The sequence below is a fragment of the Canis lupus genome, chromosome 29 (genome assembly GCF_048164855.1).
Source record: "Canis lupus baileyi chromosome 29, mCanLup2.hap1, whole genome shotgun sequence".
Classification (NCBI taxonomy): Eukaryota; Metazoa; Chordata; class Mammalia; order Carnivora; family Canidae; genus Canis; species Canis lupus.
Window position 1 is genome coordinate 41163058 of NC_132866.1, and position 27789 is coordinate 41190846.

Sequence of the window (27789 nt, forward strand, 5' to 3'; positions counted from 1 at the left end):
AAGTTAGTGCTCAAGGTGTGAGTTCATAGCCTGGGCTCTGTGGAACAGCCCATAGATAGGCTTCAAGGCACCCAAGCACCTCTAGAGTTAGAATACTGACTTCCTTGCTTCTTTTGGAAAAAGAAACCCCCTCCCTTTTTTTTTGAAAAAGCAACTCCTAGTATCCCTTAAGTTCTCTAAGTGACCCACAATCCTCAAAAGATTAAGGATAGTTATTGATTATCTATTTCATTCTGGAAGTGAGGAGAACTTGAAGAGTATAAGGAGGACTTTATTTATGGATGGAATCATACATCCTTTAAAACTATATAATAAATTATTTTCTTGGTCCTTTTAGACAATGAGATAATATTGGTACATAGGCAGTTTCCACAAATAATTTCATTTGGTCCTCATATCAACTTTGAATGGTATTCTTATTCTTCTTTTAAAAATGGGACTTAAAAGGTTTATTTAATTTGTCCAAGATCATACAGTTAGGAGGGTCAGATTCACACTGCATCAGTCTGTTTCAACTTTTGGTGCATTTTTGCATTTTTCCCTAGAATGTGTTTTCCATGTGGACTTGTGTGTCACACATGCCTTTACATCACGTGTCATGAGTCCGACTATTTCTCTCACGAAATATTTCTCTCTTAGGAGGCTAAAACAATCCCTGCTGTCTGGTGGGATTGAGAAGGCAATTGAACTGCTCTCTTTAGTGAAGGCAGCCAGCCTCAGGGCGAGGCAAGCCAGTGAAAGCTGCTTGTAGTTTTAGGTGCACAGAGAAAGTCTGAAAACCTCCAAGGTTTCTGCATGGACATCCTTTTGACAATGATCACATGGAAGAGCCCTTAGATGTTCTTGGTCCAGAGAATGTACGTCTGAGCTCTACAGCCAGGAAAGAAGCCTGTGGGTCCCTGAGAAGGCAACATGGAATGGAGGGTCTGGCCCAGTTAAGAATTAACTTCAAAAAGATCACACCTGTCACTTCTGAGACTCATTTTTTTTTAAAGATTTTATTTATTTATTCATGAGAATACACAGAGAGGAGAGAGAGAGAGGCAGAGACACAGGCAGAGAGAGAAGCAGGCTCCATTCTGGAAGCCCGACGTGGGACTCCATCCAGGGTCTCCAGGATCACATCCTGGGCTGCAGGCGGCACTAAACCGCTGAGCCACCAGGGCTGCCCCTGAGACTCATTTTGAATAGCAGTTGTGACCTCTCTTCCATTCTGGGGTTTATGTTGAATAAAGCTGTGTGTGTGTGTGTGTGCATGTGTGTGCATGCATGTGTGTGTTCATATGTGTGCTTATGGTGGGCTTCCCCCTTGTGAAAGGATCTGAGAACCAACCACCTACATGAAGAGAAGCCAGCCCAGGGTGAGGTCTCACGGCGGCCACACCAATACACAGTTCCTGGGACAGATGCAATGTTCCAGTTTGCACTTTTTAGTTCTCCATTGGTTGAAGGAGTCCTCACAGTTTTCAAAGTTCTGTTAGTTCCGTTGAGGGAATCTCCCGAGAGCCTTGGCTCAAGGCCCCAGGAGTACCATGTGTTGACATCTTGTTCTTCCTATGCAACTCCAGATGGTTAGACGTTCTTTTAAAAGCACTTTCCTGGGGATCCCTGGGTGGCTCAGCGGTTTGGTGCCTGCCTTCAGCCCAGGGCGCGATCCTGGAGTCCTGGGATCAAGTCCCAAGTCGGGCTCCTGCCTGGAGCCTGCTTTTCCCTTTGCCTGTGTCTCTGCCTCTCTCTCTCTCTCTCTCTCTCTCTTTCTATCATAAATAAATAAAATCTTTTAAAAAATAAAAGCACTTTCCTTTTGAACTCAGCAACCTGATCCTAAAGATGATATGAAGGAAAAGTAAGATGGGAACATCTAATGAAAAAGAAAGAGAGAAGTGGTAGATCCAGCATTACCAGAGGTTATGATATGTATATACCCTTCACCATAACAAGAAACTAAAACTAGATGGGGTTAACAAATACACCAAAAAGGAAATAAATAGAGCTGGTGGACCACTGTGTGAGGCAAGGAACGCACTTGACATGATGTAACAGGGGATACATGGCAGTCAGCATTTCAACATGGGGGAAGGAAGCCACCTTCATAGACCAAACTGGGGTAGCAGGAAAAGTGGATTTAAATTCAAAGTCTACTTCATTTGTTAAAACTACTGATGAGTTGATTAGAAAAAACTGTTTGTTTCTGTTTGAGAAAAGATGTAGAAAACAGACTCTGGTTTTATCAGATCTACAGAGGAATAATACAGTTCTTCTGGCTTACAGCAATAATAAAGCATAAAAAAGAGGAACTACAAAGTTGACGATATGAGAAAATGTTAACACTTCTGTACAGAAAAATGCCAAAATTAATCCCTGGGCCTGGGATCAGCCAAAGGCAGATGCTCAACCACTGAGCCACCCAGGTGCCCCAATCCCTTTACTTTTCTATATTTATTACTTGTACAATAAATTTTAAGTTGAAAACAAGAAACTGAAACAGAAAATAAAAGAGACAAAAGAAGAAATAAGGACAAAATTTTTATTTTTTATTATTTATTATTTTTATTTTTTTAATAATAAATTTATTTTTTATTGGTGTTCAATTTGCAGGTATCCCGGCGTTTCACTGCATCTGTATCTTTGGGGTAAATCCCCAGCAGTGTAATTGCTGGGTCGTAGGGCAGGTCTATTTTTAACTCTTTGGGGAACTTCCACACAGTTTTCCAGAGTGGCTGCACCTAGGTACAGCCAGGTGTGAGGATGTACACTGCAGAAGCCAGACTTGGAAGCAGTTTGCAGAAATGGGCTGAATCCCTTAGGGACTGCACTGCCCTTTCTGATGTTTGCTCTGAAACAAAGCAAGTAGCAGCTACAATCAAGGCCACCTAAGACAAATTAATGTGTTCTTCCTGAGATATGGCTCCAAATGAGTAAACAGGCCTGGGGGAATGGAGAAGATCCTACAGGCAAGAGGACCAGATTCTTTTTGAACCTGTAGGCCTCCATTTCTTTTCCAAAGAGGAAATAAGCAACCAGGGTTCAGCAGAGTGCAAGAAGTTTCAAAACTGTAAATACTCTTATTCACTCACTTAATTGCACACTTGATTAATTCCCTAAACTTGAGGCCTATGAAACTGTGTAATAGTGCACATAGCGGGCTCTAGCCCTGAGTGCCTTTGAAACAAGCCTCTTCAAATGCCTGGAAATTTCTTTTTCATTAATAGCAAAACATGCTAAATGACCTATAAGACTTCTCTCATAAAGAGAATAAGAAAGAAAAAATAAAAGTACATAAAGAAGAGTTCATAAATTAAATTTTAGAGGGACACCTGCACCCCGATGTTTCTAGCAGCAATGTCCACAATAGCCAAACTGTGGAAGGAGCCTCGGTGTCCATCGAAAGATGAAGGGATAAAGAAGATGTGGTCTATGTATACAATGGAATATTACTCATCCATTAGAAATGACAAATACCCACCATTTGTTTCAACGTGGATGGAAGTGGAGGGTATTATGCTGAATGAAATAAGTCAATCGGAGAAGGACAAACATTATATGGTCTCATTCATTTGGGGAATATAAATAATAGTGAAAGGGAATAGAAGGGAAGGGAGAAGAAATGGGTAGGAAATACCAGAAAGGGAGACAGAACACGAAGACTCCTAACTCTGGGAAACGAACTAGGGGTGGTGGAAGGGGAGAAGGGCGGGGGGTGGGGGTGAATGGGTAAGGGGCACTGAGGTGGGGCACTTGACGGGGGTGAGCACTGGGTGTTATTCTGTATGTTGGCAAATTGAACATCATTAAAAAATAAATTTATTAAAAAAAAAAGGAATCACCTGTAGAGGGTGTTTAAAAAATATAGCTTTACTGTTCTCATCCACCATGGAGACAGACTCTGAATCAGCAAGGCGGGGTAAAACCCAGAATCTGTTCTTTTATCAAGCTCAGCAGAGAATTGTATGTATGGCCAGATTTGGGAATCACTGATGCAAACTCTTCACTAAATATTTGTTAAGCTTCTATTTTGTGCCAGCACACCATTTGTATAAGGTCGAACATAAGCTCTAACATATACATGTTTACCCCTAAGTTCTAGTAGAGCTAGAGTGGACTTCCCAACTCAATATGGTAAAAGATGTGAATTCTCCCCAACAAAATTTCATTTAGAGGTATAATGTAATTCCTATCAAATTCCCACCAAGGTATGTTGTAGATATAACATGCTTATTCTAAACTTCATAAATTTTATTTTATATTTTAAGTATGATTCATATTATATAGATAAAAAATATATACTGGAAAGGCTCAGGCCCTAGAATAACTAAAATAATCTTGAAAAAGCAAAATAAAATGGAAGGAATAGCTGTGTCAAACATTAAAGCTTATTATATAGCTACCAGAATTGAGACAGTGTGGTATGGCAGACCAGTAGACACAGATCAATGGAATAAAGAACTCAGGAATAAACCCACACAAATATTTCCAACTGATTTTTGACAAAGGGGCAGAAGACATTTAATAGAGAAATGATAGCCATTCAATAAATGGTACTGAAACAATTGGCCATCTATAGATCAAGAAAGAGAGAGAGACAGAGAGAGAGAGAGAGAGAGAGAGAGAACTGACCTAAATACCTCATACAAAAATGAACTCAAAATGGATCACAGATTTAAATGAAAATGTAAAATTTTGGGACTTTTAGGGGAAAAAACCCCAACAACCCAGGAAAGCACTGGGAACCAGGGCTAGGCAAAGCGTTTTCAGACTTTACATCAAAAGCATGACACATAAAAGGAAAATGGATAAATTGGTCTTTTGCCCAGTGTAAGATTCTGTTAAGAGGATAAAAAGACAAACTGTAAAGTGGGGGGAAATGTTTAAAAATCATACATCCAACAAAGACTAGTATGTAGAATATATAAAGAACTCTCAAAACTCAGCAGTAAAAAGCCAAAAATACAATTAGGAAATAGGGAAAAGACATGAACAGATATTTCCCCAAGGATTATATCCAGATGACAAGTAAGCACATATAAAGGTGTTCAATCTGATTAGCTATTGGGGAAATGCGAAAATCAAACCACAAAAAGATACTTCTATACATATCAGAATGATAAATAAGAAAAAATGACAATACCAAATGCTGGCAAAGATGCGGATAGACTGAGTAACTCACACATTGCCAGTGGGACCGTAAAATGCTGTAGTCACTATGGAAAACAGTGTGGTAGTTTCTGTAAATAAGTAAAAATGCAATTACCATAAGACTCAGCAGTTGCATTTTAGGCACTTATCTCAGAGAAAGGAAACATACTCACGCAAAAACCTGTACACAAATGTTCATAGCAGCTTTCTTTGTAATAGCTCCAAACTGGAAATAATCCATCTGGATTGTTCAACCATGTGAAGGATTAAACAAATCATGATACATCTATACCCAAAAGGATGAACTATGCACATTTGTATGGATCTCTGGAGAATTATGCCAAGAAGAAGCCAGTCACAAAACAGCATGCAGTATGATTCCATTTATACAACAGTCTTGAGGTGACAAAGTTCTAGAAATGGAGAACAGATCCGTGGTTACCTTAGGTTAAAGAGGGGGCAGGAATATGAGGGTGATCATAAAAGGGCACCAGGAGGGACTCTGATAGTAATGGAACTGTTCTCTATCTTGACTGTGGTGTTGGATACATGAACCTACCCACATGATAAAATTGTATAGAACTTAACACAAACAGTACAAGTAAGACAAAAGAAATCTAAATAAGAGAGATGGATGAATGTCAATATCCTGGTTGTGATATTATACTAGTTTCATAACATGTTATCCTTAGGGCAAACTGAGTAAAGGGCACAGGGGATCATCTATATTATATTTTATAACTACATGTGAATCTATAATTATCTCAAAGTAAAAAAGTTTAATTAAAAAAATGGTCTTCCCAATGAGGTTTCAACCATGTCAGGGCTGCTCCCATACTGGCAGGGCAGGTTCCACAGAAAGGTACAGATCCATTAACCAAGAGTGAGAGCTCTCAGCCTCTGTTGCTAGCTGTGTTGGGAAGTGCTCACAACCCTCCAACAGCACCTCTATGTAGTGCTATCATCATGGTACTTGCAGTGTATTTTTTCCCCCATAAATGACAGTTCCATCCTTCAGCAACACAAATCTCTGCTGCAGAATAAGGAACTCAGCTTCAGAGTCAAGCAATCCTAGAGAAAAATGAATGGGAAGAATATTGGAACAACTCTAACAACTCTTCTGCCCCATCTTCAGCTTGACACACATTCACTGAGTACCTACTATATATAGCATGCTCTGGGCAAGGCTGAGGTGATAGAGGTGACTGGATGGTGATTACTCCGTGGAAGCTTGTGTCTTGTGAAGGAGATAAAATACAAACACATCACTATAACCACTGGGAATAATGCTAGACTGAGCATAGTAAAAAATGTTGTAAAAAAGCATAGTAAAAGATGTATAGAGAAAAGGGATTTTTCCCAAAAGGGAGTATCAGTCCTGCCTGAAGGGAGTGTCTGGGATGGGGTAGCACAATGTTCCTCTAAGAGGAGAGGTATAGGCCTTGAAAGGCATGGGGATGCAGCACACAGCAGAGTGAACAAGGGTACTAAGAGGTAGGAGAGGAGCCAGGAGATCGGGTGTGGACAGATTATGAAACTAAGGTTGGGTTTTCAGCAGTTTATTATAATCAGGACTCTAATCAGAAAAACTAGTCTGGTTTGTGGGGTGGAGGAAGGATTGGTATGGGAAAGACAAAAGGTAATCAGATCATTTTGGACACCACTGCTGATTCTGGAGCAGAAGGAATGGTGGTCTCATCAACTGAGATGGGGGATGATCAAGGAATATCATATTTAGTGATAAGTTTGGTTTTATTCATTCTGAATTTGAGATATCTGTGGATAGGGGGAACCTTAGAGGGATAGTTTCATTAAGATGGGATCATCATGAAGTACATTACAAGAGGTACCATTACTGAGGGCTCACGGCAATGCTATGACATGGTTTTATCTACAAGAGATTCTGTAGAACAGACTGTAAAGATAACCACACTATGAAGCTCTAATATAATGGGAGTAGCAGAAGGAAGGACATCCTTATGTAGCACATGCTCCCTTCTTCATTCAATTAATTACTCAAGAGTCACCCTGACTGGCAAGCCAGCAGCACTGGCTTCACCCACCCATAGCCTATAAGGCAAGAGGCAAGAGGACAAGAATGGAAAATTCTTCTGAAAACAGGTGTTGGAATGCTATGGCATTTCCACTTCCATACCTGGGAGGGAGGACGGAGCTTCACCTGGCATAAGAGAATAAATTATAAGGCTTAATAGGCTTTCCTGCAGTTGTTGTTGTTGATGGGGACACGGGTGTGTAGCTGTATCCTAGCAGACTCTAAGCCAAGTGTGGGTAATGGTCTGGTGAGGACAAAGAAAAGATCCAGATTCAGAGCTTGAGACATAGGGTTACTGGGACAACGTATGTACAGGGAGTCCAGAGGTGGTTGACTGGGCAAAGCAACTGCTGCTGGGATCTACAAGTAGTAAGCCTTTAAAATGTAGCATCTAGTCTAGTAACTATCTGTGGCCTCTCCCTACTTGTGTGGCCAGCATTCCAAGGAGATGAAAGGCTCCTGTCTGAACATTCTTCATTATAAGGGACATATGCTCCAGGTTGGCTACCCCCAGAGCCCCTGATCTTGAAGGGTGAAAAACATGTTCTTCTCCATATTCTGCTTGATGGGAATATTGAAGGAGGATGGGATCTCTACATTCTCAAGATAGTGATTAACAGGGACATTCAGGGTGTGCTCACACAAACTAGCTATCCAGCATGTACCATACAAAGGGGTTGGTATCTAATCCATGCCTGAGGAATCTAAAGGTGAGAAGTGATAGCAGAAACAACAAGCCTGGTGGGAGAGCAAAGAGAAAAAAGACTTCTCAGGAATAAATTGTCATACTCTTGGAAGGGTAAGGATGCAGAAGCCTTTCTTATAGCCACATGGCCATATAGGAGGGGCACAGCCCAAAGCCTTTGTAAAATAAGTAGGCATCACATGGGCCCAACCAGAGAGTCAGAACCTCAGCTCACACAGAAGATCTATTAGTGAGAATTATAAAAAGCCATCCTGCTGTGGATAAATTATACAAAAGTGGCCTTTTTATCCCTTTGAGAAGTCCTTTATTGGGGCACAAAACCAAGTCGGCATTTGACCTCCATTTACCCATTTTTCTGGCATCTTTACTCACAGCACAGACTACATAAACTCATTGGTACTCTGGAGCAGGTAGGAACAGAGGAAGGGCACTGTAGATAGCTGGCCAGAGACAACATCACCCAGGCAGTGGAGTTGCACTTGGAGACACCCTGCAGGAGAATTCATAGGGAACAACAAGATTCTCTTGCAGGACAAACAGGCTGCTCAAAATACCTGTGGAGCCCAGAGGGCCTAGTGCTGGATTCCAGTTGCAGAGGTATCAGAACCTGAGTCTGGAGAGAAGGATGTGGGTGGGCAGCCTCTTGAGGAAGGACAAATGGATGCACCATTTTCTCGTGCCTGTTTGAGGCCCATAGCAGTACCAGCTTCAAGGTCAGAGACAGTCTAACAGACAGGAGGGTAAAGGGAATCTTACACTGAAATGGGACTGTCCTGGGTGTTCAAAGTTATGGACCTGCCCAGGATTTTATATGCAAGGGCCCAGGAAAAAAATGCATCTGGACATTGAACTTGATGGCATTGAAGAGAAACAAAGAAGTTGCCTTCTGTGTGCACCTTATTCGGCCTAATTGATAAGATACAATACAATGACATCTGTATTCTTGCTGGAAAGCTCAGGGCATAGCACAGACCAAGGGGTAATACGTGAGGTTTGAAAGGCACATGTCTAGCTCCTCTGTTAGAATTTGGCAGTGTTTGCAGTTCACTTTCTGCCATATCATTATTTTATTGTGAATAAGTAGAGTTGGAAGTGGAAGGCAGGGCATTTATATACAAGAGTTTGTGGCAGGCTTGCCTGTCAGCTTAGCACCTCTTCTGTCAAAGCCTAAGGATCCTCTCTCTCCTTGTGGGGTGTGCATGCAGATTGATGGACTGGTTGAAGGCTGCAGACAGATGAGCAGCCAACTAATGGATCAATCAATTAATATTTATTGGGCATCTACCATGTGCCAGGCTTGGGGACTAGGCAGCTGGGAATTCACAACGAGGTAAGTACACATCTTTCTGCTCTTTAAATAAAATAGTTTTCAGCTTCCACTGGGATTTTTACCAGTGTTGTACTTTCCACGATTTATTTTTATAGAGCCTTTTATGTGAAGTGTCTCAAAGCTAAGCAGAGAGAAAGAAACACACAGAAATGCCCCACGGCTTCTTCTAAGCTCACGATCGTCATCGACTGACGCTTGGTGGTGCTGAGTGGGAAGGACGCCATCTAAAAATAAATCAGGCTGCAAAGCAGAGGCCTGTATCATGATAGATCCTAGGAAAGGTTAGTGTTGCTGAAATGAATCTTTTTTTCTTACTCTTCATTATGTGTTCTTCCCTGGTTCAAGCTAGGTTTAGAAAACTGAACTCGCCCATGGACCTTGTGAACTGTGAAAAAATGACTTTGGGTTCTGAGGTCCTGTGTGTGAGCTGTTCACTAGGGTCTGGAAGGCCCTTATGGCTCCTCTCTGTGTCTGGAGACACATGGCTTGAGATGAGGGGCCATTTTGGCAGTAAATTATTACACTTGAAGGAAGCAGATGGGCCCTACCACAGCAGAGAGCAGGAATTTGCCTGGCCCTCAGGTTCATCCAAGAGGGAGCCTGGATACCCAGACCAGGGGTGGGGAGGCAGACAGAGATTGCAGAATTAGCATTATCTCTCTGTTCTGGTCACTGCTGCTCCCCTGTATGAGGGTCCCTAGAGATGCACTAGTGAGCCCAGGGTGAAGGAGGACATTAGAAGGTGGTGTCTGTAGGGCAGCAAGGAAGGGATAACCGAGACTCCTCAGCTAGGCTAGAAAGGGGACCTGGAGGGATGGACTAGGAGAGGAAGAACTGAGGCCTGGGCTTGAAGACCATAGCAAGGACCAGGCGTGTAATAAGGAGCAAGGGCCTGGGGTTGTATAGCGGAGAGTCCTGTGAGGTTGAGTTCTGGGACCCAGAGGAAAGGGAGTATTAGGGAACCTGGTCTTCTAGACCTGTGTTTTGAATGACTGCTGGATGAATATGTCTGGTCTAATTTGTGAAGAGTATCCAGTCTTAACTACAACAGGACAGAAGCCACAGCTGCAGTGAATCCTTTGCTTAGAAACAGACATTTAAGAGATAGAAACAGTGAGCACAGAAACTCTTGAAGACCACAGCCCTAGCGAAATGTGTGACTCCATTCCCCAGGGAAAGGGAAGCAACATTTATTGCCACAGTGCTGGATGCTTTTGTACTTTGTATCATTAAGCACTTACAACCCTATGGCCTTTTTTTTTTTTTTAAAGAAACTGAAATAGAAGTTGGGAAGTGACTTGCTCAATGTCACCAGCTATTCAGTAGCAAAGCAGGGGCTGAAGTCCAGGCCTGGGAGACTCCATGCACTACTGACAACTGGTTAGACACAAGGGTGTGAAAGGGTTTCCAAAGAATGGTAGAAGGTTTGATAACACAGTATATAGTTCTTTGAATTGTTCACAGAAGCTGCCAAGAAAAACCTTTTGGGCCAGTGGCCTCTGAGATTGTTGTGTGGTTTTGCATAAAGTTGGGGGATGGAGCCTCAGAGTTATTTCAACCAAGTCTCCATTTACTCTCCATTCAGGGATTTTCTGATGCTGTGGGTAGGAATTCTTTCTTCTGTGTGTTCCTAAGACAGCAATCTATTTAGTGACCTAACTATATCCATAACATTTCAATTCATCCATGCTGCTCTTATTTGTGAAATAGTGACCATGTGCAGAGTTCTGATTCTGCATTTTCTCGTGCCTTTTTGAGGATATTGAAGGAGGATGGGATGGGAAAAACAAAGGAGACATCAGACGTGGGGTCCATCTTTAAGAGAAATCTCACCCTGGCACTGGTATAGCTTGCCTGGAGGGTTCCATGGCTGTGGAGGAAAAACCAGGCCTCTGATGGAGAGAAGGCATCCCGCTATTGACAGCGACTCACAGAGCAGGAAGCAGAACCTTCGGTGCCCGGACAGAGGGTGGCCGTTTTTGCTCAGGCTCCCTTCAGCCCGAGGAGGTGACTGTCTCAGGCCAACATTGAAGGCTGTTGGGTAAGAGAGGCAGGTTTTGTCATGACCTCAAACGATCCGGATCTACCAGAGTGGCTGTGGTCAGGACCAAATGGAGAGGGATGTACTCACCAAGTTAAAACGATTCTGGCTTCATGCAATGAGGCAATGTTGGCATCCTGAATCCCCTCTACACTGACCACCCTAACAGAAACTGTCAACTGACCTGTAGCCAACTGACCTCACCATGTGCACAGGTTAGTGACTTCTGCAGCAGTTCTGCCCAAAGCGCCTACACCCTCCATCTGTTCTGCTCTGACACTGCAAAGCCGCCCTCACCCTAGCCCCTCTGCAACTAAGTGTGTAGGGGAGACGGTCAAGGGTAGGTATGAACCAAGTGACCACTCCTAGGGACCACAGTCGTCATGGTTCAAGATTAGGGCACGGCTCAGGATGCTGGGGGCGTCAGGAGCCTAGCTTAGGAAAAGGGTCTGTACAACAGGGCCGTGGACCAGCGACCCCAGGGACGCCGCCGCTGGGTCCTGCCTGCAGGCAGCGCTGCAGCGCCCCGGCGGCCAGCAGAGGGGCACAGCCGGCTCCAGCCAGGCCCGCGCAGGGCGGTGGCGCAGGGCGTGGCGCAGGGCGCCCCAGTGCGCAGGCTCGCGGGCCCCGCCGGGATTGGATGGCACCGAGGCTGCAAGGCCCAGCGGGGTCCTGCGAGAACCCAACCGGCCCGGCCGGGGGCGGCCCGGGGGGGGGGGGGGGGGGGGGGGGCGGCCCGGCCCGGGGGCGGTTGGGCCCGGCGGGGCGGGGCGGGGCGGGGCAGGTGAGGAAAGGTGGCGGGGCCGCTGGGACCCGAGGAGGGTGGGGGAGGCCGTGGCGCAGCAGCGTGGGAGGGCGGACTTGGATCCCGGGGGCCCGGAGGGAGACGCGCGGACGGCCAGGGCCCCAGGGGGCGGGCTGTGGCCCCAGGCCCCCGCGGCCTGCCCGCTGGCTTCCCGCCGGCCTTGGGCGGGGTGGGGCCCGCGTCCGCCGCTGCCTGGGGGCCCCTGCCCCGGGCTGTGTGATGCCCGGCTGTACCGGCTGTACCGTGGCATGAGTTGTGGTTCTTGTGTGTGACAGGTTTGGGGCAGGAAACACTGGCTCTGTGATAAAGAAAGGCCTTGGAATCTCTTTGAGGATAATGGAGCTGATATGGTTGGTAAGAAGCCATAAGCAGGTACTAGGACGTGGTCTTCGCTGGCCCGGGCTGGGGAGGCTTAGAGGCCAAGACCTCCATTCTCAGTCAAGCACCAGTGAGGGTCGAGGGCCCCAGCAAGAAACGGAGCATGAATTCAGCTAATTCAGCAGCTATTTCTCAACACCTCCTGTGTGTTCATGCACTGTTCTGGAAATTGAGAATATATCTGAACAAGATAGGCATATCTGAGCCCTGCCTTGATGGAGTTATATTCCAGGTGGGAGATAGCCAGTCAAGCCTGAGTCCTGAGTCCTCGGTTTTTGCCTTGCCTGCAACACTTGCTGTTGAATGAGATGAGGAAAACTGTAGGTGGTGGTGGGGGTAGGTTTCATTTTGGAAGAATTAGCTTTTGAGTGTGTGTTAGGTTTGAGATGCCTACAAGGTTTTTCCCCAACGTGCAACATACAAACAACAAAGTTGGAAAGAATTTTCCAGTGAACTCTGTATATCCGTCACCTGGGTCCTACCATTAACATCTAGCCACCCTTGTTTTGTTTTTTGTTTTTGTTTTTTTCCTGTATATTGGTTTATCTCGCCATAAATCTACAAGGTAACACCTATTTTTTTTATTGTGGTAAAATACAAATAACATAAATCTAACAAGTTTTTAAGTTGAGGAGTCAGGTTGGCCATTGAAAATTTGAGTCTGAAGTTCTGGGTGATGTAAGGGCTTTGGAATCACTACCATAAAAGTGGTATTTAAACCGAAGGATTGGTTGAACACCTAGGTTGAGAGTGTACACAAAGAGGAGAAGGCAGGGAAGCCAAATAAAAGGAGGAGGTGGTGGTTAACAGTGGTGAACGCTAATGTGTAAGATGGATGTGGAATTAGGATTTTAATCATTTTAAAAAGAATGACTAGTGGAGTAGAGGGGCCTTAAGGTGAAGTGGACTTTTTTTTTTTTTTCCGAGATAGAAGAAACTATAATATATTTTTATGGCAGTGCGATCAAAGTCCTAGAAAGGAAGGAATGATGCAGATGAGAGAGGGGAACATTGTGGAGGGAAGTCCTTGGATATCTGAAAGGGGAGGAGACCCCAGAACACATGGGTAGTTGGCTTTGAATTGACAGGAACACATACTCCATTACAACTAGAGGGGAAGTGGAGACAACAGCTGCAGATACCAACAGGTGGTAGTGGCACTGTGTGTCTGTCATTGAAAGGGCATAGAGGAGAGGAGAAGAGGTGCTAGAACTCAGAGGAGGCACATGTGCCATCGTCCTCCTGGAGACTGGCAAAATAAACTAGAGATTCAACTGTCAGGCAATGTTAAATACCTGTTTGAGGTGTGTAGTCATGAATTTAAAGTGAAATCAACCAGTGAGTTTGTGTGGTTGTCTTTGGGAATGTTAGACCCTGAAAGTGTATTTTGAGGATTAAATGAGGTAATACACGGAAATCATTTAATGAGTGGTAAGCATATGATGAATGTTACCTATTTTTGTTTGCATTCTCATTTTGTTTGTCCCTTGTTTATGCAAATGTAACTCAGGGGGGCTGACCTTTACCACTTGACAGGGTCTTCTCCAATCAACCCTGAGTCCTCTGTGGCTCTTTAGAAGTGTGGTTCATGGTGTGGTTACATTTATGCAGCTTCATGTTTGGGGATGTTGGTGAAAAAGGCCCAACTGTAGCAAATGAGGCTCTCATTGCAGACTGATTCCCTCTTGGACCGGATAGGTTAGGGCTCTGTTACAGTGGCAGTTATAAAGTTCTTGTGAAAATCTATTTTGTGTTTCATATTGGATCTGGTATATTGGGAATTTATATATCACCAGAAGAGGTTTTTGGTTTAATAGGTTGTCATTTCTCCCTGACCACTTTGGCTGAAACTGACAGCTCTTTAAAATGCCCAGTACTGTCTTAAGTATATCACATGCATTGTTTTGTTTAATCCTCACCGCAACTCAGTGAGTCCGGGCTGTCATTATCTTTGTTTTTCAAATACAAAAATGTTGCAGAGGTTAAGTAACTTACCCACAGTACACACAGTCTGATCTCCAGTTTCTGCTGAAGACTAACTTAAAAAAAATTTTTTTTAAAGACTGCTTGGCCATCACTCATCTACACTGTAGTGGTTAAGGTAATGGACTGAAGCAAATTGCCCGGGTTTAAAAACTGCTGCTTACTAGCTCTGTGTCTTAGGGCAAATCATTTAACTTCTGTGTGCATTTGTTTTTGTTTGTTTGTTTTTTTAATCTATGAAATGCAAATAATAATGGTACTTGCTTGATAGGGTTATTGTGAGGATCACATGGGTTAATGTATTTAATAAGCTTAAAATAATGTCTGGTTGTTTAAATGCTGTTATCATCTCTGCCTGGTAGTGCAACCAGGGTGATATATTTGTACTGATTGAATGACTTCCCTAAAATCATTCTCTAAGGACCCTGCTATGCTACTGTGTTTAGTGGAGTATGAAAATTGCAGGGCACTCTCTTAATGCTCCTAATTCGGGAATCACCTTTCCTTAGATTTTGTTATCTCTCTGAGGGAAGCACATATAACAATTTGCCTCTAGGTGCAGACAACAATTTGGATTTCATTCAGACTCATCTGACCAATGAGGTTAATTTCATTAGTCCTGGTATTACATGCCACTTAAAGGGAAATAAGGCCTGGGTCTTCCATTTTGCCATTCTCAAATTGCCATTTAGTTAGAAAGGCCAGCAGACTGCATAGCTGGTACTGGGCACAGTGTATGGTAAATTATGTGGGTCAGTTGTCTGCACATTAAAATGTTCTGCAAAGATCTGTAAAATGTAGACTTACTGTGATGTGTTGCATCAGTTACTGATTAAAAGCAATGGGGCAGGCTTGGCATTGGAAAGCCAGTGAAGGTTCTAGATGATCTTTGTTGGTACACAAAGGGAGAGTAAATGTATGATACAAAGTAGTGGTTCCCTGTGGGCTTCTGTCAGAATCACCAGGGGAAGTCTTATGATGCTTTGCAAAATGACAGGCTCCGTGTCCACAGATTCTGAATCACAAAGTTTATGGCAGCATTCTGGAATCAATCTATTTTTTGAGAGCTCTGCGAATGACTCAGATGTGCAGTTAGTATGGGATGCCATTAGTACAAATCAGTGTTTTCCAGCCCTGACTGTGTTTTAGAATCACAGATCAGTTCACTCTTTAAAGAATACTGATGAAAAAAAAAAAAAAAGAATACCGATGCTCTGGACCTACCCCAGGGATTCTGGTTTGGCTTGCGCAAAGTCTGGACATTTGCAAAGCTTAGGTTGATTCTAATCTGCATCCAGGTTTGAGAATCACTGGTATAATCAGCTGTATTTTTCTTCAAAGTTAAGTTACTCATAGATTTAAAATAGATATAGCTTCAGGCAACATTATATCATCAGGATGGTGAAAAAAGTTAGCATTTCTGAACTCTCCAATGCAAATGTTCAATTCAATAATCAGGTAACAGTGGAAGGTATGAATTGATGATTTAATTATCATCTATCATGCTAAACAATGAAGTTTGACCTGGAAAGGCAAATCAACATTTACTAAGAGCTTTGCATGTAATCTCAATCGTTGGGAGGTGTGTATTACTCCCATTTTGTAGATTAGATTTTTGGGACTGAGGGAGGTTAAGTAACTTACCCAAGATCTCTACCCAAGTGTATACAGCTCCACAGCCTAGGTTCCATTTCCTCAGTAGTTTTCAATCTTGACCACACACTGCACCTTGGAGAACTTTAATGATTAAAACTTGAATCCCATTCTTAGATTCTGATTTCATTGGTTTGGTATGGCCTAGAATCAATATTTTGCAGTGCTTTCCAGATAATTTGAATGTGCGCAACCCTGGTGGTCTAAATTTATTTCCTTTTACATCAGCAGGTTGCCCATCTGTGGACTGCTGAGAGTAGGTTCTTTGCCTTCTCAAATTTACTTACCTTTGTATCATTTCTTTCTGCTCCTTTTAATATGTATGTATTGAGTTCCCACTTTTTGCCATTGTCTTGGTGCTGAGGTGACACAGTGGTGACAAGACACCAAGTCATCATGGTACTTATATTGAGGGAGAGAGACATTACACATGTGAACAGATGCATAAGGGCTTACATAAGTAAGCTTTAGAGTAATGGAAAGTGCTTCTTTTTAAGATTTTTTATTTACTTATTCGAGAGAGAGAGAGAGACAGAGAGAGAGAGAGAGAGAGGCAGAGACACAGGCAGAGGGAGAAGCAGGCTCCATGCAGGGAGCCTGACGTGGGCAGCTGGGGTCTCCAGGATCACGCCCTGGGCTGAAGGTGGCGCTAAACCGCTGGGCCACCAGGGCTCACCAGAAAGTGCTTTTAAGAAAAGTAAAACAAGATAATGAGTAAAGTGATCCTGATATCCGTGCATGACAATTCTAGTTGCTCTGCATTTTTGCCAGAACCACTTTGTATTGTTTGTGTGCATGTGTGTTTCATTTTAGCCATTTTAATGAGTGTATAGTGGCATCTAATTATTGTTTTCTTTTGCATTTTTCTGTTGATGAATGGTGTTGAACATTTCTTCATATGTTTGTTTGCCATCCATAGTTTTTCTTTCTTTGTTCAGATATTTTGCTCATTTAAAGAAACTTGGGTAGGAGGCAGGGCAAGATGGTGGAAGAGTAGGGTCCACAAGTCACCTGTCCCCACCAGCTTACCTAGATAACTTTCAAATCATCCTGAAAACCTACAAATGCGGTCTGAGATTTAAAGAGAGAACGCTGGAATGCTACAGTGAGAAGAGTTTGCGTTTCTATCAAGTACAATTTGGTTTTGGCCACTCTGCACTGAGCAAAATGACTAGAAGGAAAACTCACCACAAAAGAAAGAATCAGAAATAGTACTCTCTTCCACAGAGTTACAAAATTTGGATTACAATTCAATGTCAGAAAGCCAATTCAGAAGCACAATTATAAAGCTACTGGTGGCTCTAGAAAAAAGCATAAAGGATTCAAGAGACTTCATGACTGAAGAAGTTAGATCTAATCAGGCAGAAATGAAAAATCAGTTAAATGAGATGCAGTTCAAACGGGAGGTCCTAACAATGAGGGTTAATGAGGTAGAAGAACGAGTGAGTGACATAGAAGACAAGTTGATGACAAGGAAAGAACCTGAGGAAAAAAGAGAAAAGCAATTAAAAGATCATGAGGATAGGTTAGGGGAAATGAATGACAGCCTCAGAAGGAAAAATCTACGTTTCATTGGGGTTCCAGAGGGCGCTGAAAGGGACAGCGGTCCAGAAAGTGTATTTGAATAAATAATAGCTGAGAACTTCCCAAAATTGGGAAGGGACACAGGCATTCAGATCCAGGAGATAGAGAAATCCCCCCCTAAAATCAATAAAAACTGCTCAACACCTCGACATTTAATAGTGAAACTTGCAAATTCCAAAGATAAAGAGAAGATCCTGAAAGCAGCAAGAGACAAGAAATCCCTAACCTTTATGGGGAGAAGTATTAGGATAAGAGCAGACCTCTCCACAGAGACCTGGCAGGCCAGAAAGGGCTGGCAAGATATATCCAGGGTCCTAAATGAGAAGAACATGCAACCAAGAATACTCTATCCAGCAAGGCTCACATTCAGAATAGAAGGAGAGATAAGAGCTACCAATATAGGCAGCAACTGAAAGAATATGTGACCACCAAACCAGCTCTGCAAGAAATATTAAGGGGGACTCTCTAAAAGAAAGAGGAAGTCCAAAGAAACAATCCACAAAAACAGGGACTGAGTAGGTATCATGATGACACTAAATTCATATCTTTCAATAGTATCTCTGAATGTGAATGGGCTTAATGACCCCATCAAAAGACACAGAGATTCAGACTGGATAAAAGAGCAAGACCCATCTATTTGCTGTTTACAAGAGACTCATTTTAGACCTAAGGACCTGAAAATAAAAGGTTGGAGAACCATTTACCATTCAAATGGTCCTCAAAAGAAAGCAGGGGTAGCCATCCTTATATCAGATAAATTAAAGTTTATCCCAAAGACTGTAGTAAGAGATGAAGAGGGACACTATATCATACTTAAAGGAACTATCCAACAAGAGGACCTAACAATCATGAATATTTATGCCCCTAATGTGGGAGCTGCCAAGTATATCAATCAACTGATAACCAAAGTTAAGATACTTAAGTAATAATACACTTATACTTGGTGACTTGAACACAGCGCTTTCTATAATCGACAGATCTTCTAAGCACAAAATCTCCAAAGAAACGAGAGCTTTAAATGATACACTGGACCAGATGGATTTCACAGATATCTACAGAACTTTACATCCAAATGCAACTGAATACACATTCTTGCACACGGAACTTTCTCCAGATTAGAGCACATACTGGGTCACAAATCAGGTCTTAACTGATACCAAAATATTGGGATCGTCCCCTGCATATTTTCAGACCATGATGCTTTGAAACTAGAACTAAATCACAAGAAGAAGTTTGGAAGGATTTCAAACACGTGGAGGTTAAAGACCATCCTGCTAAAAGATGAAAGGGTCAACCAGGAAATTAGAGAAGAATTAACAAGATTCATGGAAACTAATGAGAATGAAGATACAAATGTTCAAAATCTTTGGGAAACAACAAAAGCAGCCCTGAGAAGGAAATACATTGCCAATACAAGCATCCATCCAAAAACTGGAAAGAACTCAAATACAAAAGCTAATCTTTCACCTAAAGGAGCTGGAGAAAAAACAGCAAATAGATCCTACACCCAGCAGAAGAAGAGAATTAATAAAGATTCAAGCACAACTCGAGAAATAGAGACCAGGAGAACTATGGAACAGAGCAACAAAACCAGGAGTTAGTTCTTCGACAGAATTCATAAGATAGATAAACCATTAGCCAGCCTTATTAAAAACAAAGAGAAAAGACTCAATAAAATCACACATGAAAAAGGAGAGATCACCACCAATACCAAGGAAATACAAACGATTTTAAAAACTTATTATGAGCAGCTATATGAAAATAAATTAGGCAATCTAGAAGAAATGGACGCATTTCTGGAAAACCAGAAACTACCAAAACTGGAATAGGAAGAAAGAAAACCTGAACAGGCCGATAGCCAGGGAGGAAATTGAAGTAGTAATCACAAACCTCCCAAGACAAAAGTCCAGGGCCAGATGGCTTCCCAGGGGAATTCTATCAAATGTTTAAAGAAGAAACCGTACATCTTCTACTAAAGCTGAAAGATAGAAAGAGATGGAATACTTGCAAACTCATTCTATGAGGCCAGCATCACCTTAATTCCAAAACCAAAGACCTGACCAAAAAGAATTATAGACCAATATCCCTGATAAACACAGAAAAATTCTCAACAAGATACTAGCTAATAGGATCCAACAGTACATTAAGAAGAATATTCACCATGATCAAGTAGGATTTGTCCCTGGGATGCAAGGCTGGTTCAACACTCATAAAACAATCAATGTGATTCATCATACCAGCAAGACAAAAAACAAGAATCATATGATCCTCTCAATAGATGCAGAGAAAGCATTTGACAAAATGCTGCATCTATTCCGGATCAACACTTCAGAGTGTAGGGATAGAGGGAACATGCCATCATGATCATCTTCATCTTATAAGCCATCTACAAAAAGCCCATAGCAAATATCATTCTCAATGGGGAAACCCTGGGAGCCTTTCCCCTAAGATCAGGAACAAGACAGGGATGTCCACTCTCACCACTGCTATTCAACATAGTGCTGGAAGTCCTAGCCTCAGTAATTAGACAACAAAAAGACATTAAAGGCATTCAAATTGGCAAAGAAGAAGTCAAACTCTCCCTCTTCACCAATGACATGATACTGTACATATAAATCCCAAAAGCCTCCACCCCAAGATTGCTAGAACTCATACAGCAATTCGGCAGTGTGGCAGGATACAAAATCAATGCCCAGAAGTCAGTGGCATTTCTATACACTAACAATGAGACTGAAGAAAGAGAAATTAAGGAGTCAATCCCATTTACAATTGCACCCAAAAGCATAAGATACCTAGGAATAAACCTCACCAAAGAGGTAAAGGATCTATACCCTAAAAACTACAGAACACTTCTGAAAGAAATCGAGGAAGACACAAAGAGATGGAAAAATATTCCATGCTTATGGATTGGAAGAATTAATATTGTGAAAATGTCAATGTTACCCAGGGCAATTTACACTTTTAATGCAATCCCTATCAAAATACCATGGATTTCTTCAGAGTTGGAACAAATCATCTCAAGATTTGTGTGGATAGCCAGGGGAATGTTAAAAATAGCCAAATAGCCAGGGGAACGTTAAAAAATAAAACCATAGCTGGAGGCATCACAATGCCAGGTTTCAGGTTGTACTACAAAGCTGATCATCAATACAGTATGGTACTGGCACAAAAACAGACACATAGATCAATGGAGCAGAATAGAGAATCCAGAAGTGGACCCTCAACTTTATGATCAACTAATATTCGACAAAGGAGGAAAGACTATCCACTGGGAAAAAAGACAGTCTCTTCAATAAATGGTGCTGGGAAAACTGGACATCCACATGCAGAAGAATGAAACTAGACAACTCCCTTGCACCATACACAAAGATAAACTCAAAATGGATGAAGGATCTAAATGTGAGACAAGATTCCATCAAAATCCTAGAGGAGAACACAGGCAACACCCTTCTTGAACTCGGCCACAGTAACTTCTTGCAAGATACATCCACGAAGGCAAGAGAAACAAAAGCAAAAATGAACTATTGGGACTTCATCAAGATAAGAAGCTTTTGCACAGCAAAGGATATAGTCAAGAAAACTAAAAGACAACCTGCAGAATGGGAGAAGATATTTGCAAATGACATCAGATAAAGGGCTAGTTTCCAAGATCTATAAAGAACTTATTAAACTCAACAGCAAAGAAACAACCAATCCAATCATGAAATGGGCAAAAGACATGAACAGAAATCTCACAGAGGAAGACATAGACATGGCCAACAGGCACATGAGAAAATGCTCCGCATCACTTGCCATCAGGGAAATACAAATCAAAACCACAATGAGATACCACCTCACACCAGTGAGAATGGGGAACATTAACAAGGCAGGAAACCACAAATGTTGGAGAGGATGTGGAGAAAGGGAACCCTTTGACACTGTTGATGTTTCCTTTCTTTCATCAGTTTTGTAGAGTTCCTCATATATATCCAGTACTTATTTTATTAGATTTATACCTATGTATTTCATTTTAGGTGAAGCTATTGTAATGATTTATTTTTTTATTTCTGATTCCATTTCTTCATTGCTGATATATAGGAAAGGAATTGATATTTGTGTGTTAACTTTGTACCCTTCAGTCTTGCTGTAATTGCTTATTTGTTCCAGGAGTTCTTTTGTTGTTGATTCTTGGGGGTTTTCTTCATAGACTATCATGTGATCTGAGACGAAAGACAGTTTTATTTTTTTCCTTTCCAATCTGTATGTCTTTTATTTCCTTTTCTTGTCATATGCGTTAGGTAGGACTTGTATAATTTGGTCTTGAATAGGAGTGGTGGGAGAGGACAACCTTGCCTTGTTCCCCATCTTAGAAGAAAGCATCCAGTTTATCATCATTAAATTACCTGTAGAACTTTTTGTAGATGTTATTTATCAAGTTGAGGAAGTTCCCCTCCTCCAATCCTAGTTTTCTGAGAGTTTTTATTGTGAATGTATTTGGATTTTGTTAAATATTTTTTCTGTGTATATTGATATGTTAGTATAATTTTTCTTCTTTAGCTTGTTTTGTTGCATTACATCAATTGGTCTTCAAATGTTGAACCAGCCTTGCATACCTGGAATAATTTTTAATGGTCAGAGTGTCTAATTATATGTATATATTACTGGATTCAATTACTAATATTTTTGTTGAGGATTTTTGTATCTGTGTTCATGAGTGATTTTGGCTTATAGGGTTTTTTCTTTCTTTTCTTTTAGTGTTTTTACCTGGTTTTGATGTTAGGGCAATGTTAGCTTTTTAGAATGAGTTCTCTACTATTCTGTTTTGTGGAAGAGATTGGAGAGAATTGGTATGGTTTTTATTGATTTAATTAATTAATTTTTTAAATTTGCATTTATTCTATGCAGAATTTACTCCCGGGCTATAAGTTTTTGTTTCTTCAGTTTCTTCTGGGATATCTTTTTCTTCTGTGCAACTTCCTCTTCTGGTTTAGGAACAATCTTCTCTTTATCAGTAAGAATCATCTTGATGTGGCAGGGAGAGCTCATGTACGGGTTAATCCGGCCATGAGCCCTGTAGGTTCTGTGTCGCATCTCAGGGGCTTTGTTCACTTGGATGTGCTCAATGACCAGAGAATCTACATCTAAACCCTTAAGTTCAGGGGATCCCTGGGTGGCGCAGCGGTTTGGCGCCTGCCTTTGGCCCAGGGCGCGATCCTGGAGACCCGGGATCAAATCCCACGTCGGGCTCCCGGTGCATGGAGCCTGCTTCTCCCTCTGCCTATGTCTCTGCCTCTCTCTGCCTCTGTGTGTGTGTGTGTGTGTGACTGTCATAAATAAATAAAAAAAATTTAAACCCTTAAGTTCAGCATTACTCTCCGCATTTTTAAGCATGTGCAGTAAAAATTCAGCACTCTACTTGGGCCACCGACCCTGTGTCCAGCCCCACTGTTTGGCCAACTCCACCATTGTAGCAAGGGGATGGCACACACTGCTTCTGCAAAGTGACATCTTTCAGATACTTGGTGGATTTTCAGATATGGATACCCTTGATGGCCTGAGCAGTTTCATGTGTGTTCTTAAAGTGAACCAGAAGATTTGAACCTCTCGACTTGCATGATTTTGTAGGGTATTCTGGGTCCAGTGAGTAGCGAACCATCTCTGAAGGTCATCTCAGGCCGCTTGGGGGAAGAGCTATTTAATTTATTTTAATAGACATAGGCCAATTCAGATGATCCACTTTTTCTTTTGTGAACACTGATAGTTTATATTTTATAAAGAATTGATCTCTTTAAGTTATCAAATTTCCTCTATTATCCTTCATTTAATGTTCATAGAATCAGTAGTAATGACCCCTTTTTATTTCTGATATTAGTAATTGCTATCATCTCACTTATTTTGTTATCCTGGTTTATTGATTATATTAATCTTTGCAAAACAAGTTTTTTACTTAATTGATTTTCTCTATTGATTTTGTGGTATCAATTTCATCTATTTCTGCTCTGATTTTTATTGTCTTTTCTTGTGTATTTTGGGTTTACATTCCTCCCTTTTCTCTTATTTTCTGAGGTAGAAGCTTAGTGGTTGATTTTATCTTTCTAATATACGTATTTAGTCCTTTACATTTCTTTCTAAGCACTGCTTTTGCTGTGTCTCACAAATTTTGATAAGTTGTATTTCCATTTTTATTTAGTTCAAAATATTTTTAAATTTCTCTTGAGAATTCTTTTACTTCTGTGTTATCTAATCACATATTGTTTAATCCCCAGCTGTCCTTCTATTATTTATTTCTAGTTTAATTTCACAATGGGCTTAGAGCATATTTTGTACTCTTAAATTTTAGCATGTTTTATGGCTTGAGATATGACCTATCTTTGTGAATGTTCCATGTAAGCTTGAGAAGAGTTTTTATTCTGCTGTTGTGAAAGAAGTATGCAATAAATAAATGTCAATTAGATATAGTTGATTGCTGGTGTTTATTGGTTCAACTGTGTCCTTACTGATTTTCTGCTTACTTATCTTTCAACTACTGATAGAAGGGTGCTGAAGTCTATAACTAAAATAGTGGATTTGTTCATTTCTCTTTGTAGTTTTATTACTTTTTGCCTCACATATTTTGATACTTTTGTTAGGCCACATACAAGTTAAGGATTGTTATATCCTCTTGGAGAATGGATGATTTATCACTATGTAGTAACACTCCTTGTCCTTGATAATTTTCCTTGTTCTGGAGTCTTTGCATGAGATTGCTATAGATACTCTCTAGCTTTCTTTTGAGTAGTGTTAACATCCTACATCTATTTCTTTTCCTTTCTAAAAAATTTATCTTTGCCTTCATATTTAAAGTGGGGCTCTTTTTATTTTTTTGAGGGTGAAGGGGAGGGGCAGAAGGGGAGAGAGAGAGAGATAGAGAGATAGAGAGAGAGAGAATCTCCAGCAGGCTCTATACCCAGCACAACCTGATGCAGAGCTTGATCCCATGACCCCGAAATAATGACATGAGCCAAAATCAAGGGTCGGATGCCTAAGTGGCTGAGCCACCCGAGCACCCCTAAAGTGGGATTCTTCTAGACAACTTGTATTTGGGTCTTTTAAAAATCTACTCTGACATGTGAATGTATTTACTAGACTATTCACATATAAAGTGATAATAATGTAGTGGAGTTAATGTCTATCATATTTATAATTGTTTTCTATTTGTTATACTTGTTCTTGGTTTCTTTATCTTCTCCCACTTTTTTTTTGCCTTCTCTGATTTTAATTGATCATTTCATGGTCAGTAATTTATGGTAAATCATTTTTTCTTCTCTTAATTAAAAAAATAATTTTTTAGTTATTACCCTAGTGTTTGTAGTAAACGTTTATAATAAATATAAGTCCACATTCAAATAAGATTATGCTGTTTCATGGGCATTCCAATAATCTTATTACATACTAGCCTCAGTTTTTCCCTCTTATCCCTTATAATATTGTTGTCATTTCATTTATCCATATGCTATAATCACCCAGTACATTGCTGGGTTTATTACTTTGAAAGTTATTAGATCAATTAGGAATAAGAAAAAGAAACAATTCTATTTCACCTTCATTTATTCCTTCTGTGATGTCCTTTGTTACTGTGCCTCTTGGTTTTTGACCTTTCCTTTTCCTTTTCTTTTTCTTTGAAGAACTTTACAATTTCCTGCAAAGACGATCTGCTAGTGGCAAAGTCTCCCAGTTTTTGTTTGTTTGAGAAAGTCTGTTTCTCCTTCACATTGGAAGGATAATTTCACTGGATACAGAATTCTAAATTTGGATTTTTTCCTTTCAACATTTAAAGTACTTCACTCTATAGTCTTGATTGTGTGGTTTCTGATGAGAAATCTGATGTAATTCTTACTCTTGTTCCCCTATAGGTATTTTTACCCTCTTCTCACTTCTTTCAAGATTTTCCTCTTTGTCTTTGGTTTTCTGCAATTTGAATATTATATGCTTTGGGTATTTATCCTCCTTGGTGTTCTCTGAGCCTCTTGGGTCTTTGGTCTGATGTCTGTTACTAATTTTGGGGGAATTCTTGATTAATTTTGCTTCAAGTATTTCTGTGCCTTCCTTCTTCCCTCCCTCCCTTTCTCCCTCCTTTCCTGCTTTTTTCCTTCCTTTATTCTCCTTGTGGCATTCCCATCATACATACATTATACTTTTTGAATTGTCCAGTAGTTGTTATATATTTTGTTCTGTTCCTTACCCACCCTTTCTTTTTTCTTTCTTTTCAGTTTGGGAAGTTTATGTTGACATATCTTCAAGCTCACTTGGCTCATTTCACAGCCATGTCCAGTTTGTGCTGAGTTCATCAAAAGCATTCTTCATTTATGTTGTAATGATTTCAGCTTTGAGCATTTCCTTTTATTCTTTTTAGAATTTCCATCTCTTTGTATACATTACTCATCTGTTCTTGTACATTATTTACTTTTTTTTTTGGTCAGAGCTCTTGTTATATTAAATCCCTACCTGATAATTTCAATCAATATATGTGTCATGTATGAATGTAGTTCTGATATTTGCTTTGTCTCCTCAGATAGTGGGATTTTACTTTTGCTTGTTTAGAATGTTTTGTAAGTTTTGTTGAAAGCAAGACATAGTATTAGCATAGTAGGAACTGAGGTAGGTACTTAGAATGAGGTTTTTGTCATTCTGGCTAGGAGCTGGACTCTGTGTAATGTTTCCAAAGCTGTAAGTGCCAGGGATTGCAGTTTCTTCTAATATCTTTTTTTTTTAATCTTTCCCTACCTTTTTTTGACTTTAGGTCTTCCTAAGAATTCCTCCTTAAATAGAGTTTGTGACTTGCAACTTTTTCAGTTATAATCCCCTGCTAACATACTGAAGCCTAATTGAGATGGTAGGGTTTTGAGGAGGAAAAGCATTGTTTAATCTTATGATTAGATCTCATTTCTTTGTGGGTGTGAAGTCCTTGGGTTGCAACTTTCTGAAATGTTTTTAGTCTCTCTTTTTTTCCTTTTTACATAAGGCACGTGGCTAGAGGAGCCTAGAGTTGCCCATTGCTCTTCCTCGAGGTCAGATAAGGCTCTAGTCAAGTACTTTTCCTAGGACTGCAGGCCATTATCTTGGAGAGTTTAGGAACAATGCAAAATGGTTGCTCTGTTCTCCTCTCTCTCATCTAAAGCACAGGTTATATATATATTTAAAAATATTTTTCCTCATGAGAACCTGGTGGAGTTCCTGGAGCTAAAATCCATACAAGTATTGGGGCCCCTGTAAGTAGGGACCCTTAGTTATTGAGTTCTTTCCCCCACTCCTTTTTTATTTTGGAACTATATTTCATTCCATTATATGATTATACATTCATCCAATGAGGAGCATCTGGACTGTTTTAAGGTTGTAATTATTATGAAAAGCTCTGCTATGAACATTGATGAGGAAGTTTCTGTGGGTATCTAGGTTTTCCTTTCACTTAATAAATTTTCCTTTGTAAATATCTAAGAGTGAATGTGCTACTTCTGTGGTAAGTATATGCTTAATATAAAAAGAAACTGCCACACTTGATTTAAAAGCATTTGTATCATTTTACATTCTCCAACTATACATGAGAATACATAACTTTTCCAAATCATTGTCAACATTTCCAATTTGTAGCCTTTTTAGTTTTGGGCTTTCTTGTGTGGGAAGTAGTGGTATCTTATTGCAGTTTTATTTTGCATTTTCCTGTTACTTATTCATGTTGCAACTTTTCACATGTTTACTGGCAATTTCTTTACCTGTTTTGGGCGAATGTCTATATTTTGCCCATTTTTAAAGAATTTATATAATTGGCCTATAACATTATATTAATTTCAGATGAACAACATAATGATTCAATATTTGTATATGTTGAGAAATCACCACCATTTAGTAAGATTAAATGATATCCATCACCACACAGTTCTAATATTTTTTCTTGTGGTAAGAACTTTTCAGAACTACTCTCTGAGCAACTTTCAAATATGCAGTATAGAATTATTGACTCTGGTTACCTGCTGTACATTATATCTCCAGGGCTTATGTATTTTATAATTGCAAGTCAGTATCTTTTGACAACCTTCACCTCAGGGGTTTTTCACTTCCAAAGTAGTCCACACTCAGCCTCTAACACTTTGTAAAACTTACTGTT

The 27789-nt window shown here is 40.7% G+C and overlaps 1 protein-coding gene across 9 annotated transcripts in view; it reads left to right on the forward strand.

The window, feature by feature from the left end:
- The first annotated feature begins 11989 nt into the window (after nucleotides 1-11989).
- The window catches only part of PTPN20 (protein tyrosine phosphatase non-receptor type 20), a 117520-nt gene continuing 101720 nt past the window's right edge, over nucleotides 11990-27789 (forward strand). Inside the window, exons 1-2 of one of the 9 annotated variants that reach the window (XM_072806392.1) lie at nucleotides 12393-12443; nucleotides 14512-14550. In XM_072806392.1, coding sequence (XP_072662493.1) covers nucleotides 12408-12443; nucleotides 14512-14550 — 75 coding nt within the window. In that variant the 5' untranslated portion in view covers nucleotides 12393-12407. Of the gene's footprint in view, nucleotides 12051-12298; nucleotides 12444-14511; nucleotides 14551-27789 lie in introns of those variants that run through there. The other 8 variants (XM_072806399.1, XM_072806395.1, XM_072806396.1 and 5 more) reach the window with 8 other exon arrangements.